Below are 15185 nucleotides of genomic sequence, written 5' to 3' on the forward strand. Positions count from 1 at the left end.
ACGTGGGGTCAAAAAAAGGTCACTGAGTCAAATCTTAAAAAAAACTTGTGGACACTCTAGAGGCTATATTTTCCAAATAACTGGACCGATCTTCATGAAACTTGATCAGAATGTTTGCCTTGATAAAATCTTAGATTAGTTTGGAACTGGGTAGCATGGAGTTATAAACTAGGTTTCTTAGTCAATTCTAAATGTTACGTTATATACAATATTTTTTTTTATTTCAAACAGTTGCAATCAAACTCATATATATATATATGTATATATATATTTCATCAACAATTGATTTCCATTCCTTGACTTAGCCCAATCAGGCGGGGGATATCAATTCAACGAATTTGCTTGTTAAATACAATCTCACTGTTTGTTTACATTTGTTAATTACCATGAATTTGTTACATAAATATTGTAACTAAAGTTATGATAGTTTTTTTTTCAGATTTCATTCGTCATTTTTTTAAAAACATTTGAGTGGTCGGATAAACAAGCACATGTGTTTGGAATTACAAGCATTGTTTGGTTTTGCAAGCCATTAGGTCCCTGATTTTATAATGACCTATCTATCTTAACTTTACTCATATATCGATAACTTTTTACACCAAAATGTTGCTTATAACCTGTTTTAACAATTTTATGACGAATTTCAATCTCAGAGGCTGGTATTACCGAACATAACATTTTTTCAACCTAAGCGTTCGGAAATACCTGCACCCGCTCTACTGGTTAAGTTTCATTTTAACATTTTGGATTTTTTAAAAGTTTTTACCGAGAGCTTTTTAAGCTCGACTATGAGCCTTTTTAAGCTCAACTATTTGAAGAGTAAGAGATATACTACTCGCCCAAGTGTTGGTACCACACCTTGGTTAAACATCATGGGTCGTTTTTATGAGATGTAAAACAGACTACTGTACTGGGACTTGATCTATTTGCTTGATGAACCAGGATATTCCTTCCATATTTATGTGTATTATATACTGGAACATCAATCATCGGCTTTTTAATCAGGAAATGTTTTTTTTTTATTATGAGAGGTATAAAAAATTGATCAATCCCAGCATTTTTTGACCAATTGATTGAATGAAATTATGAACATTCAAAGTACTGGTTTGGAGTCCATCCTCGAAATGCATTTACAGATGAAACAAAATCATTTAGTATTTTATCATTGACACAATTCATTGGATTATTTAATTATTTGTTATATATTTTCACATAAAAAAGATTTGACCACAATTAATGCCATTAATATTGATCTTATGGTCATACTGGTATATAAATTTGCACTTTTCCAATTTCCCTATTTAAATTTTTTTTTTTACAGATAATTAAATTATCTAATAGATGGTGTCAATGGAGTCAATGGTGAAATATTTGTAAATGCATTTCCAAGATGGACTTGTACTATTACTTTGAAATGTCATCATTTCATTCAATCAAGGGGTAAAAGAATGCTGGGATCGATCTAAATATTATTACCCCTTTCATAAAAAAGACCCATCGGGATATAAAAGCTGACCATTTATGTTTAATTAAGTGAATACACAGAAAGATGGCAGGAATATCGTTTGTCATCCAGCAGATTGATCAAGTCCTGGGTGTCTGTTTTATCATGATGTCCAGTGTCACAATGTTTAGGGTTATTATACCCCCGACAAACGAAGTTTGAAGGGGGTATATTGGAGTCACCCTGTGGTTGGTCGGTCAGTCCGTCGGTTTGTCGGTCGGTCCCTTGCAATTTCCTTGTCCGGAGCATAACTTAAAAACTACTTGATGGAATTGGATTAAACTTCATACAATGATAGAGCATAATGAGAGGAAGTGCAGTGTACAATAACCATAACTCTAATCTTGCTTATTACTGAGTTATTGCTCTTTGTTACTTTTTTTGTCTGGAGTATAACTTGAAAAGTACTGGATGGAATTCATTGAAACTTCATTCAATAGTAAAGCACAATGAGAGGAAGTGCAGGGTTCAAGAACCATAACGCTACTTCAGCTTATTACTGAGTTATAGCCCTTTATTTGTTTTTTGTAACTAATAGATGGAATTTATTAAAACTTCATACAATGGTAAAGCACAATGAGAGGAAGTGCAGTGCACAAGAACCATAACTCTTTTTCAGCTTATTACAGAGTTACTGCTCTTTGTTACTTTTTTCTTGTCCGGAGCATAACTTGAAAACTATTGGATGGAATTTAATAATACTTTATACAGTGATAGATCATAATGAGAGGGAGTGCAATGTACAGTAACCACAATTCTATTTCAGCTAATTACAGACTTACTGCCCTTTGTTACTTTTTCTTGTCCGGAGCATAACTTGAAAACTATTGGATGGAATTTAATCAAACTTCAGACAGTGATAGATCATAATGAGAGGGACTGCAGTGTACAGGAACCGCAATTCTATTTCAGCTAATTACAGAGATACTGCCCTTTGTTACTTTTTCTTGTCCAGAGCATAACTTGAAAACTATTGGATGGAATTTAATAAATCTTCATACAGTGATAGATCATAATGAGAGGAAGTGTAGTGTACAGGAACCGCAATTCTATTTCAGCCAATTACAGAGTTATTGCCCTTTGTTACTTTTTTCTTGTCCGGAGCATAACTTGAAAACTACGGGATGGAATGTAATAAAACTTTATACAATGGTACAGCACAATGAGAAGGAGTTATTGCCTTTTTCTGTGTTGTTTTTTTTTTTGTCAAACTTTTGTCCGCACAGTAACTTGAAAACTACTAGATGGAATAGCATAAAACTTCATATAATGATAAATCATAATGAGAGGCAGCGTTCGGGGGTATTAATCACCTTCAGTGATAGCTCTAGTTTTGTTTTGTTTTTAAAGTATATTTTTGTAAAGTTAATGTATATCTTTCTATTCTCATAGAACGTAATAAAACCTCATCTATTAAAATATCATAATTATGGTTACATAAAGTGTATAATAAAAGAAATGAAAAGTATAAAGTCACAGCGCGTGACTCATCATCTGGCATGGGGGTGCCAGATGGAGTTTTCCAGTAGGCTGAATTCACCGGAAATGTCTATCTGGTATGCTAGCAAAATTGTTTACCTGACCTATTTTGCTGGACATGTATCAGCTTCACAGCGAATTTATTCATTATTTTCTCAGCTACATATTATTTCTATTGTTTTTTAATCAAAATTTAATCTTAAAATAATTATAATCTTTATTTATTTTAGTGCTAAAGGGATCTGAAGTTATATATTAGATGATTTACGCATCAATGAATTTGGGGGATTTTCAATATGGCCGGGCCTTGTGCTCTTATCTCACAATGGAATATCACACCAGTCCTGTGATTGGCAGTATAAATAATTAACTTCTAATTTTATGAGCCGATATTTCCAAGGGAAATTCGATACCTATAAGCTTTACTTTTATAAACATCCGGATATTGTTTACAAAAAGAAAGATGCAAAATCGAAATATTAAAATGACCCTTTTGAAACACAGGCGATGCTTACATCCAGTAGAAGATAGAGGTGGCCAAATGCATACGTATACATGCGCTAATGGGCAATGTCGGCCAAACTTGTATGCATGCGCTAAAGGGTTAATGTCATTGGGCCGTGATATACTTGATAATCTATTTACCTTGCAGTTGCAAAGATAAACAGTAAATCTGATATAGTTCATGTATTACAAAGGAATTGAACTTTTCCCTACAATTTCTTATGTTTCCTTAAAATAAATTTGTTTGATTTGTAATACATAGACAATATATAATAATGTAGGTATGTCGGTAGTCCAGGTCTTGTTTGCACAATTATTTGAGAGCTCTTCATGTAACTTCAGTGGTAGGTTGCCCTTGGTCAGCAGATGACCTCAATCATTTTTTAGGTCAGTAGGTCAAAGGTCATAGTCATGGTAAAATATCTTATGAAAGTCTTGTTCACACAATAACACAACATTATTTGGACCTAGGTCCAAGAAATTTCAGTGTTAGGTTGTCCATGACCAGCAGATACTGAAAAGTTTGGCCGCAAAGTAATTAAAAAAAGCTTGTCACCTAGAACCATTAAATTGGTAGGTTCCATGCAGTTTAAAGTTCAAAATGTTTGTCTTTCCCTTCATAAAAACTTTGAGCAAACTATTATTAATCAGTGCATTTTTTTTAAACAGCTTTTTAAATCTTCCATATTTTATTGGCAAAGCACTTTATGTTATTTTGGACATGAATCTTCACCTACAGGAATGGGGAATCACAGTTTTGTCGTTTGAAGAGGATCCAGAACCTTTTGGTCGGAGTCGGGATGCTGCAATTACGGCCCTTGCACAAGATGTAGGGGTCAAGGTCATAGCTAAAATATCCCACACCTTGTACGACCTTCAGAAGTAAGTAAAAGCTCTCGGAAATAAAAAAATAAGGAGGATTTAAACAAACATTATTGGTTAAAATTAATAATGCATATGTCAAATGATTGTAAGGCTTGTTGAAATTCATGGAGTTTTATAAAGCTACAGAATTACAGATAAAGTGTGTATTAATTTGTCAATGCACAATTAAAATGAAAGAAAACTCAGTTATTTTAAAAATGGCCATGTTACAAAAAATGCATTAAAGGAGGCAAAATACGCAAATAAATTGAAATAGATTTGTAAAGAATTAGAAATAAAAACTGGAAACTAAATTCGTCTTATTCAGTAAACTTGACAAATAGAAATAAAAACTGGAAACTAAATTCGTCTTATTCAGTAAACTTGACTTATTTAACCTCAGTTAATAATAGGTCATCGTTTCTGATATTGGCTATCGCTTTTGTAAGCCAATCAAAATAATCGGATACCCCGGTGTTGGACTTCAAAAGCTTTTTGTTGATTACCGAGTAAATATGCTGCTTTGTGATAATAGATGGATTCAGGCAGAAAATCAAATGTTTTTATGCAAGCTTTCCCTCAAAACTGTCAAAAGAAAGAGGATGAAAAAAAAGTAGTAAAAAACAATAATATGATTGGACAAATTCTTTGATCCAAACATAATTTGAGATGATAGTAGGGAACATCTTAGACAAATTCATAATTAGCTTGTGCCTGTTTTCTATCAAAGTAATAAAATACATTTGTTTTTGTTGATGCTCAATTAAAATCAAAACAATGGGGTAATGAAAAACAATGTGGTTATAAAACATGATATATTAATTGATAAAGTGACATACCCAATTTATTTCGAAAGTGTGGAGTAATACTCATTTACATAGGACATCTCATCTGTTACTCTGTAGCTAGACTTTTTATCTTTTTAAAGCCATGTATTTTTTTTAAGGGAAATCTGGGATTCTATTTTTTTAATGATTGATCAGTTTGACAGAACTTAGGGTTTAAAAAGACAGAACTTAGGGTTTAAAATTGTCTTTGGTGGACACAGTACCGGTACTTACCATTACCGCTTTCGTCTCAGGACCGACATTTTCGGCCTGAAATGGACTTGAGAAAAACTGATAAAATCCTCATAGCATAGAAAGGACACAGGCAATTTTTTAGATGATAATCTGGGGTAAAAAGGTGCATCCTATGCATAGTATAATACGGTAGCTCAAGGTTGACAGTTGAAAGCATCCATAATATTATGAGTGTGAAATTCCATGAAGGACCATGATGACCAAGTCTTAAAATTATTGAAATAAGAGTGTGTTTCTATATTTATCCTTATATCATTAATATAGATATTGCGCTTTATTTCACTTGAGTAAAAATCCCCTGGTGTAATATCAAAATCCCCTGGAATTTAGACCAAATTCACCTGGGAAGACTCAGAAATATGGCATGTATGAACCAGGTTTTCGAAAAATTTAAACCTTTTAATTAGGATAATGTTCATTGTTGTTGGGACGGACAATCGGCCTCAAACTTACCTTTGGTATTGAATATTTAAAGTAAGGTTTGACATAAAGTGTCCAAACTTGGTAAAAGAGTTTATGGAGACATTCCATAGGATTGCGTTAAGGGCCCCTAGGGTCAATGTCAAGGTCACTGTTACTTAAAATAGAAAAATTGCTGCTACTGAATAACTTTAGCTCGGGTTGACATATTGCGACCAATTTTGGTATATAAGAAGAGTTTATGGGGACCTTATAAGGGATTGCATTCAGGGTCACTGTTACTAAATATAGGAAAACATTTGGTACTGAATAGCTTTAGTTGACATATTGGGACCATACTTGAAACACCTATAGGAAAAGTTTATGTAAAACTTTTCACAGGAATGCATTTTGGGCCCCAAGGGTTAAAGTCAAGAACATGTTACTAAAATAGAAAAAAAGGCTGGAACTGGATAACTAGGGTTGACATATTGTGACCAAACTTGATTTATAGGAACAGTTTAAGACTTACATAGGATCCTTTTGGGACCCCTAGGGTCAAGGTTAAGGTAACTGTTACTTTAAAAAGAAAGAGTTGAAACTGAATCTCACAATGAAGACTAAAGTTCTTCAGTCAATCATTGAACAACTGTTTTTGTCGCATTGCGGCATTTCTTGTTTACATATTTATTTTAATGTGTATATGGTATTAGTCATTTAAGATTTAATTATTGTCACAGCATTGTCATACTTGTTTGTTAATCTTAGGCTATTGCCAGAAAGCGTTAAGTCCACTGTATGATGGTGAATTTCATCAAAGGATCTGCTTGTAATTGGAGATGACAGAAATATCAGAAAACGTTAATTATTAAGCTAAGCTGATATTGTCTTCAAATTCTGAGACAGTAATTCCACAATTGTAATAACACTCACACTTTCAGAATTATCCAGGAGAACAATGGAATGCCTCCGCTCACATTCAAACGTTTCCAGACAGTTCTGTCTCGTATGAACCCGCCTCCAAAACCAGAAGACCAGATCACCCTGGAAACCATTGGTCAGTGCCAGACCCCTCTGGGCCTGGACCACGATGACAAATATGGAGTGCCTTCTCTTGAAGAGCTGGGTACGTGATAGTCATGATAATCATGGCTTAGTTTGTACCAAAATAATATCATGGTCATCAGTTTTTTTTGCTTAATGAAGATTTTGGAGAGAGCAAAGAAGTGATGAATAAAAAAATAATCTTAGTAATTATTGAAATAGCATGATTTTATACTCAAGTTAATTTAATTATATTGTATATCAGTTTATCAGTAAGAAAGTTCAACATACATGTACTCTGAGTCATTTCAAAACAAAATATAACCAGTTTTCAGTAACTGTTAGTCTCAGTTTTGTGTGAATTTCTATTTTTGTGTCGCCTGACTAGGCGACATATAGGGGATACTTTTGTCGGCAGTGGCGTCCGCGTCCCATTTTCACTTGTCCGGAGCATATCTTGTAAATTATTAGTGGTATCAACTTAAAATTTCTTATGTAGATAGATCTCATTGAGAGCAAAATTTTTGTCAGGGGCATATATCGTAATCTATAAGAGGTATCAACCTGAAACTTAATAGGTAGATAGATCTCATTGAGGGCAAGTGCAGTGCCCAAGAACCCTTACTCCTGCTTCCATATTTTTAGAGTTTTTGCCCTTTGTTAATTTTTGTTGTTAATTTTCGTCTGGAGCATATCTCGATATATCTATAAGAAAATGCCAATCCAACAGCTATAATATCGACAGTAAATAATTCATCAGGCGACACATCCGACTCGCGGAGTTCTAGTTAGTTTATAAGAATGGTAATGTTTGATATGCCCTGGCACACATTTGAACTTAACGGGTAAGCTGAAATTCACATAATTCCAATGGAGTTTGTGTTTTTTCTATGGGAATAATTGTGTTCAGCAAAAGGCAATATTACAGTTTTCATTTTGTTGGCTCATCTGTTTTTCAAGGAAAAGAGTTCAGGTACTTTAATAGCCTAGGTGTTGACAATGTCTTAAAAAAAATTAAATGTTGTCCATAACTCAAAAAGAGTTTAAGATGTTTAAATGAATCTGGGAATACATTATGCCAAAGGCAACACTTAAAGCAAGGCCCATAACTCATCACTTAAATAGTTGTTCAGTTATTCCCCTTTTTCAAAAAACAAAACAGAAGCGTTCACTACAGGTTATTTTTTGGTTCAATTTCATTCACATGTATGTCATATGTAAAAACTTTAACATAAGTGATAGTTGAATTGCATACTCTAATAACATTGAAGATATACATTCTTTTAACATTTCTGCTAAACATTCTAACAATAAATTCACATTTGAGGTCATATCTTGCTAAAAATCCATTGAAAATGGCAAAATAAATTGAAATATTTGTTTCATGGCAAATATGATTCCAAGAAAGGAAACTTCATTATCAAATTATATTACACGGAAGTTTCTCAGTGTTATCAAGTTGAATGTGAAAGATGATCTATCTCCAGTAAATTATGTCTATTTCACACAAAATTACGGGTTCCCTATAAAATTCACCCTGTCTGTCTGTGCGTCCATCCATCGGTCTGTCTGTCAACATTTTCTATGATTTTAGCTCTACTGGCCAAAGGCCAGAAGAGTTAATGCAATGGCGCAGTGTCCGTCATCAGAACGTCTGTCTTTCTGTAACCAATTGCTTGTGAAAGTGAAAGAGTCTTTAGTTTTGTTTGTATCTTAATCAAACTTATACAGAAGCAAGATACCTATGAGAGCTCTGTTCCTTTCGAAAACCAGTCTAAGAGAGACAACCTCTTTTCAGAGAGTGCTGTTGGTTTTTAACCAATTTTTCAACAAAGACCAGAATATAAGAATGGGGATGTTGCTGGGCAGGCTACAAACATTGGTTTCTGCCCAATAACTTAAGCTAGCAATGATGGATAGTAATGAAAGTTGGTGTGTAGGTAGCTTATTATGTTAAGAGCTTGATTAAGATTGCTTTTTAGGGGTGTGTGGTCAAGGTCATGGTCACTGTAACTAAAAATCGAAAAATGGTTTCCGCCCAATAACTTATAACTTGACATATTTTGTTTCTCCATATTTAGGGTTTGACACAACCGGTTTCATCATCAAGGTGTTTCGGGGTGGAGAATCGGAGGCTTTACAGAGGCTGCATCGGCACCTGGAGAGAAAGGTGGGTGTTGCCAACAAATGGCTTCTTTGAACTGTTTTTTTATGCTCTGTGTTGAAGAATTATATGTTATTTATGAGTAAAAAAGGACCATGGTTTGATTATATTCTTTGACCAAACAACGTTTGGCTCACGCAAATGGCCTAAGTTTTTTAGTGTTTTTTTTTTGACATTGGATGGATTGGAATTTGTGGGGATTTTTCTCCCCCACTGTGGGATATGGCATGTGTCAAAGGCATAACAACTACATTTCAAATGTATTACTTTTCATTTTTGTATGCTTTTCTTGAATTATTTGAGGAATTAATGCCATTATTCATTTCAAGTAATATTTTACTATTTTTAGCCGTTATTATTAAGGCATTCAAATAAGAAATATCTACATTTGGTCTGAGACTAGAATTACAAAATGATATTGGTTAAAATCAAAGTAAACAGTTATATTACTCTGGATTCAATGAAAACAAATGCCCCCATGGGATTGTTTAAAATCTCATGTTTTTCTTGTCAGAAACCACTATATCTTTATGTGGTACACAGTGGAAATTTCTCATAAAAGATCTGCCTGAAGCTACTAAAAAGGTGTTTTTTTTCCCATCATTGGAAAACTTCTGCAAGCTTACCAAGGAAAAATCAATTGTGAATCTAAATTTGCTTACTCTAATGACATCAGCTGAAGAATATTGACATTCTACACATTCACTCATTTTGTTTCCCATTATCACCCTTTTGTTACAGTTTCTTTGAACCGAATGAATTAGTTTTCTAAATAAATAAATCAGCTAATTGTTTAATATGCGACTGTAATAGCATCTTTCATGTTATTTATGGTGAAATAGTTAAATGAAAATAGACATTGAAATATAGACATATATGACAATGACAGACAGTGCAGTGCACAAAAGCCATTATCCTGACCAATATATTTCTTTAATTATCTCCCCTTAACCTGATCTTTTTCGGAAATGGGTTCTTGTTCGGGCCATGTCTTGGAAAATAGTTATGGGATTGAAATGAAACAAATTAATTGAAACAGATAGATGACAATGAGAGGTGCATAAGAACTAAAATCATCCGCGACAGTGTCGCTGATTTTTCTGTCCTTGTTCTTTTCATTTCGTACTTATAATAATTTATCAAAATTAATAATCAATTGATATTTAATAGAAAATTTGCTCCAAATTTTTGCCAAATGACATCATACCAGAAATGACAAAAAATGGTTTCTCTTCCCAACACTGTGTGCGATACGTTTGTTGTTTACTGTGAAACAGTATAAATAAGTGAGAAAGTGATATTATATTTTGATAAACTTACTGTTTCAAACATTGAATTTATCAGGATATAATCCATTTCATTTTTTTTTTATGAAACCACCGTAAAGCATGATGTTATTGAATAAATTTAGAAGCATAACAGTTCAAAATAAAACAAATTTGATTAAATAATAAGATAAAGTAGGGTTTTTTTTCAAATGTAAGATAGGCAACAATCTTTGGTTACTGCAAGATCACTGAGGCATCAATATGTAACGAGTGTTTTAAAACAAGATAAACAAAATTCATGATAATATCAGAATTTCTCAACAGCAAAATTTGATAACATTCAAATGTTTATTTTTCACAGGTTAAGTCAACCTCATTTATATCAAGTTTTCTTTTTTGGTTACACTTTTTACTACCGGGCAGGAATGTTATAAGAAGTGTTTAAGAGGTCTTATGCAACCAGAAGTTATTTTGTTTTTTCTTGAATACAAATAAACATAATAACCAAAAGCAAGAGTGAAGATTAATTAATAAAAAAGGACTTGATTTACAAATAATTATTCATATATCAATTGATGTATTACGACGTTTTTTTTTTAAATTTACAGAATTTTTAATGTGAAAAATCCCAAAACATTAATGTTTTTGCGCAATTATTCAGGCGTGGGTGGCCAGCTTTGAGAAGCCCAAGATGACTGCCCAGTCCCTGTTTCCGAGCCAAACAACATTAAGCCCATACCTGCGGTTTGGCTGTATATCTCCCAGACTTTTCTACTGGAAACTACATGAACTATACAGAAAGGTAAGTAACTACAGCACGTGCATATCCATATCGGTACCCTCTTTGCGAAATCTACTGAAACGGTACCCTCTTTGCACATGCCCCGGTCATTCTCTGCTGAAAACAAATCGGCGATGGACAACAAGCCAGTAAATGTTCATTCAACTGATGAAAGGAGGTATGTCATGTGCAAAAGAAGTATACCACAGAACACTAGAATGTTATAGCTATGTCTTATTTAGTAATGTGCCCATTTTTCAATTACTGCAACTCCACAATAAGCTACACAATATTGATATGTCTTGCCTCGCCTACCGCCTCTGCATGTTCTGCGGGCTTAAATGAATCACTGGTTTGATTATGTACACCCCATACATATGACATGTATTCATTTATATAACATATTCATACAAATGGCAATTAACAGTCTAAAATATGTGGTAAATTCATAAAAACACCCTTCTTTCGGTTTTGCAGCGGCACAGGATTTTGCTTTATCAGAGAGCCCATCTACATGGGTTAAAGTTCTGCTGGATTTTCCTTTTTTCCTGGTCTCGAAGGGTCGTTTTTCCAAAACATATGGGGTATTACTGAAATTCTTTATTTCAAAAGATAATATTACTCAAAGGTCATGAAAAGTTTTGATTTATTTTGTTATGGAGAAAAGCAATACTATCGGACTTCCAACAAAATTGATTGAATGCTATTAGGTGGAAAGATTTTAGCACAAATAGCTGAGCATGATTAGATGCAGTGCAAGTGTTAGTAGCTGTCAGAAGATTCAAATATTTTGATCACATGTTGCCAAAATTTTTTAGTAGGGAGGTCATTCAGAGTTAAATTAAACATGAATGGGCTCCCTTTATGACCTTTTTGTAACCTTTATCTTCAACCACCACCATCACCACCATCTCCTGAATGCTATTTTAATGCCATGATGATTACAAGAAAGACCATTGATGCAAAGCATGAAAGGGCGCCGTTTAATAGTTTATGCATTTGTTATATGTTGAAAAACAAGGAATAGTCAAGGCCAACAAGCATATTATGGTGCATCAAACCGCATCCATGAAATTCTCAAAATAGTTGTAGTATTCTGCTTAACAACATAAGTAAAAGCATTAAAGTTGAAGAGTTTTCAAGTTGAAGATATCATTAAGGGTGATACATTAATGAACATGCCAGAATCAGGGTGCTTGTGCACTGTACTTTTTGTCATTGCCACCTACCCATATACAAGTTTTATTACAATACCATAAGTAGTTTTAAAGAAATGCTCTGGTCAAGAAAAAGCGGCAAAGGGTAAAAATTATGTAATTAGCTGAAATACAGCTATAGTTATTGTGCACTGCACTTCCTCTCGTTGTCCTTTACCATTGAATGATGCTTAATGAAATTCCAAACAGTAGTTTTCTAGTTATGCCCCGGCAAGGGGGGGGGGGGGGGCACGTCACCATGCTGGAATGACAACTTGAAGGGAAAATAAGTTTCCTCTTTATATTGGGGATTCATCGTGAAGGGCTGATGTGAAATAACAATTTAACAATTAATAACAATTTTCGAAGTACTTTAATAAACATTATTCTTTCGTCTGAAAGTTGCAAACATAAAAAGTAACAATATATATAACAGGAAATCTATATATGAAAACAATACTCCTTAAAGGTCATTATTATTTAAACTGAATTAATGAAAGTGAAAGATTTATGAAGTTCCCGCGAAAACATCTTATCACATGACTTACTCGTTTTGTGCGCACTGTGTAGTGTTCTAAAAATAAAACCACTCGGGGGCAATCGTAATGAAATTTTACTAATGTCACCTTCAACACATTAACAAATAAAGTTAGGTGAACATTTTCTTCCGATATTGTTTAAATTAAAGAAAACAGCTTACCTCATGGTTTATCAATGCAGTAAACATAACAAAACAAAATAAAACATAATCATTCACATTCACATAATTACCGGTCCACACATTTTACATTTCCGGCACATGATTACAGGTAACCAATCGGAAAACGTAAACGAATCGGGAACAATTATGAAACTTATTTGTCGTTTTTCCGAAATAATGTTTTGAGGATAAATTAAAGACAATCTATTCAACCATAAATAGCATTTTTTAACACCCATGCAATCGCCATCTTTTTGCATTTTTTAATCATAATAAAATAACAATAAAACCCAACTGTCAATCAAATTAAAAACCGCTCCCACCACTAACTAAAATAAATTCCCATTCCATAAAAGGCGCCCACTTCAGTGCGGCGCCAATAAAATAATGTTGAATTCTTCAGTGTCCCACTCACCCAATATAGAAATTTCTGGCCAAACCAAGAAATTAGCTCTTTTTTTACCAATTGCCATATTAAAAAAATAACGAAGTACATTGTTTTCACCAAATACCATATAAGGCCACACCAAATTAATTTTCTGTTCTCACGACTTTTAAGAAAAATGAAAACTGCATTCTGAAGGTCAGCAAAAAGTTGTATATATTTTTTACCTTCAAATATTTTATGCAAAACACATTTTACTCTGATGTCTGCAGGTTTTGCATATCACCATTATTTATACAGGTACAGCATGACATCAAATCACCATAGCAGAGGTTTTACATGAATAGTGCGCTTAAAATTGAAAGAACACTTCACTAAGGCCTTATTTTTAGCTCACCTGTCACGTAGTGACAAGGTGAGCTTTTGTGATCACTCTTCGTCCGTCGTCCGTCCGTCCGATCGTCCGTCCATCCGTCCGTTCACAATTGCTTGTGAACACAATAGAGGTCACAATTTTGACCTAATCTTTATGAAACTTGGTCACACTGATCATCTCTATAAAATCTAGGTCAAGTTCGATATTGGGTCATCTGGGGTCAAAAACTAGGTCACTAGGTCAATTAGTAGAAAAACCTTGTGAACACAATAGAGGTCACAATTTTAGCCTAATCTCAATGCAACTTGGTCAGAATGGTCATCTCTATAAAATCTAGGTCAAGTTCGATATTGGGTCATCCGCGGTCAATAATTAGGTCACTAGGTCAATTAGTAGAAAAACCTTGTGAACACAATAGAGGTCACAATTTTAGCCTAATCTCAATGCAACTTGGTCAGAATGATCATCTCTATAAAATCTAGGTCAAGTTCGATATTGGGTCATCCGCGGTCAACAACTAGGTCACTAGGTCAATTCGTACAAAAACCTTGTGAACACAATAGAGGTCACAATTTTAGCCTAATCTCAATGCAACTTGGTCAGAATAATCATCTCTATAAAATCTAGGTCAAGTTCGATATTGGGTCATCCTCAGTCAATAACTAGGTCACTAGGTCAATTATTAGAAAAACCTTGTGAACACAACAGAGGTCACAATTTTGACCTAATCTTTATGAAACTTGGTCAGACTGATCATCTCTATGAAATCTAGGTCAAGTTCGATATTGGGTCATCTGGGGTCAAAAACTACGTCAGTAGGTCAATTAGTAGAAATACCTTGTGAACACATTAGAGGTCACAATTTTAGCCTAATCTCAATGCAACTTGGTCAGAATGATCATCTCTATAAAATCTAGGTCAAGTTCGATATTGGGTCATCCGCGGTCAATAACTAGGTCACTAGGTCAATTAGTAGAAAAACCTTGTGAACACAATAGAGGTCACAATTTTAGCCTAATCTCAATGCAAATTGGTCAGAATGATCATCGCTGTAAAATGTAGGTCAAGTTTGATATTGGGTCATTCACGGTCAATAACTAGGTCACTAGGTCAATTAGTACAAAAACCTTGTGAACACAATAGAGGTCACAATTTTAGCCTAATCTCAATGCAACTTGGTCAGAATGATCATCTCTATAAAATCTAGGTCAAGTTCGATATTGGGTCATCCGCGGTCAATAACTAGGTCACTAGGTCAATTAGTACAAAAACCTTGTGAACACAATAGAGGTCACAATTTTAGGCTAATCTTAATGCAACTTGGTCAGAATGATCATCTCTATAAAATCTGGGTCAAGTTCGATATTGGGTCATACGCAGTCAATAACTAGGTCACTAGGTCAATTATTAGAAAAACCTTGTGAACAAAATAGAGGTCA

The 15185-nt window shown here is 34.0% G+C and overlaps 1 protein-coding gene across 2 annotated transcripts in view; it reads left to right on the forward strand.

The window, feature by feature from the left end:
- LOC128237229 (cryptochrome-1-like) overlaps positions 1 to 15185 on the forward strand; it is a 54897-nt gene that overhangs the window by 19821 nt on the left and 19891 nt on the right. For both annotated transcript variants that reach the window (XM_052952577.1, XM_052952578.1), the window contains 4 exons: positions 4227 to 4369; positions 6774 to 6958; positions 8958 to 9046; positions 10970 to 11110. In XM_052952577.1, coding sequence (XP_052808537.1) covers positions 4227 to 4369; positions 6774 to 6958; positions 8958 to 9046; positions 10970 to 11110 — 558 coding nt within the window. The remainder of the gene's footprint in view (positions 1 to 4226; positions 4370 to 6773; positions 6959 to 8957; positions 9047 to 10969; positions 11111 to 15185) is intronic.

The sequence above is a fragment of the Mya arenaria genome, chromosome 6 (assembly GCF_026914265.1).
Source record: "Mya arenaria isolate MELC-2E11 chromosome 6, ASM2691426v1".
Classification (NCBI taxonomy): Eukaryota; Metazoa; Mollusca; class Bivalvia; order Myida; family Myidae; genus Mya; species Mya arenaria.